At 17.3% G+C, this 1,407-nt stretch overlaps 1 protein-coding gene across 1 annotated transcript in view; it reads right to left on the reverse strand.

Annotated features, from left to right (window-relative positions):
- Nucleotides 1-571, reverse strand: part of PRSY57_1420200 (mannose-1-phosphate guanyltransferase, putative) — a gene marked incomplete at both ends in the record, with an annotated part of 1,616 nt that extends 1,045 nt beyond the window's left edge. The window contains one exon of the mRNA XM_012909814.2: nt 173-571. Within this exon, the coding sequence (XP_012765268.2) occupies nt 173-571 (399 nt within the window). The remainder of the gene's footprint in view (nt 1-172) is intronic.
- Nucleotides 572-1,407: the final 836 nt, after the last annotated feature.

Below are 1,407 nucleotides of genomic sequence, written 5' to 3' on the forward strand. Positions count from 1 at the left end.
AAAAAAAAAAATATTTCGCCTGAACGGGTCATAAAAATACAAATTTGTACACACATGTTAAGGTGATATAAATAAATATAAACATATATATATATATATATATAAAATATTTGGTATTTTATTTGACATTTTTTCTCATATATATATATATTATATATATCATTTGTGTTACCAGTATTGTTAGTGGGGCTTTATTTTGCTTGTGGAAATTCATCATTTCTATTAAGGGGAATGTACAAATTATGTCTGAATTGAACACAAAGAAATCATCATATTTATTTAAATAATTTTCGGCCAGTTTTAATGGCCCCCCTGTTCCCAATGGTTCGTCTTCAATTGAAAAAATGATTTGTACATCATATTTTTTTTCCATTTCTTTAACAAAATTAGTTATGTTCGTAGGTTTATATGCGATAGCTAAGATTATCTCTTTAATTCCACATTTTGCTAAATGTAATATTTGATGTTCTATTATTGGTTTATTGCAAAAATTAATTAAAGGTTTGGGAGTTGTTAAAGTTAACGGCCTCAGGCGTGTACCATAACCACCAACTAAAATTAATGCATTCATAATAATACAAAAAAGGAAATAAAATTATAAATAAATAAATATATATATATATATATATATATATGTATATTATATCAGAAATATAATGGAGAAAACATATATACAAACAAAAGGATATAAATTAATTAAAATATATCCATATATTATAAAGTGATGTATTGAATTAATTATAACAAAAAAAAAAAATATATATATATATATATATGTATATACTAAATTAACACAAAAAAAAAATTTCCAAATATATGGTAGAAAAAAATTAAAACGTAAGATATATTTAAAAATATAAATATAATATATATATATATATTTCAAAATTTAAATATAATATATGTTTCAAAATATAAATATATTTTTCAAAATACTTATTATTTCTATGTCCAAAATAAAAATATATATATAAAAAAACAAATTAATTATAAAGGAAAAGAAATTTTAATTATTGCTTGTTATAATCTTTTCATTACATAATATATATTTATATACACATATATGTATTTAATATTTTTTTTTCCCATACACATTATATATATATATTATATATATATATATATATATATATATAATTTTGGGGGTATTTTTATTTTAAAAAGGAAAAAATATATTTTCTTTTTTTTTTTTTAAGTTATTTTATTTTTTTTGCAACAAAAAATATTTTAATTAAAATATAATGAAGTGAATGTACATATAAAATGTAAAAAAAAAAAAAAATTATAATAATAATATATTAATAATATATATCCCCATTTTATTAATAATTATATAATGGAATGCTTTTCCTTTTTTTATTATGAACTTAAAAATATTATATAACATCACATATATATATATATATT

The sequence above is a fragment of the Plasmodium reichenowi genome, chromosome 14 (assembly GCF_001601855.1).
Source record: "Plasmodium reichenowi strain SY57 chromosome 14, whole genome shotgun sequence".
NCBI lineage: Eukaryota > Apicomplexa > Aconoidasida > Haemosporida > Plasmodiidae > Plasmodium > Plasmodium reichenowi.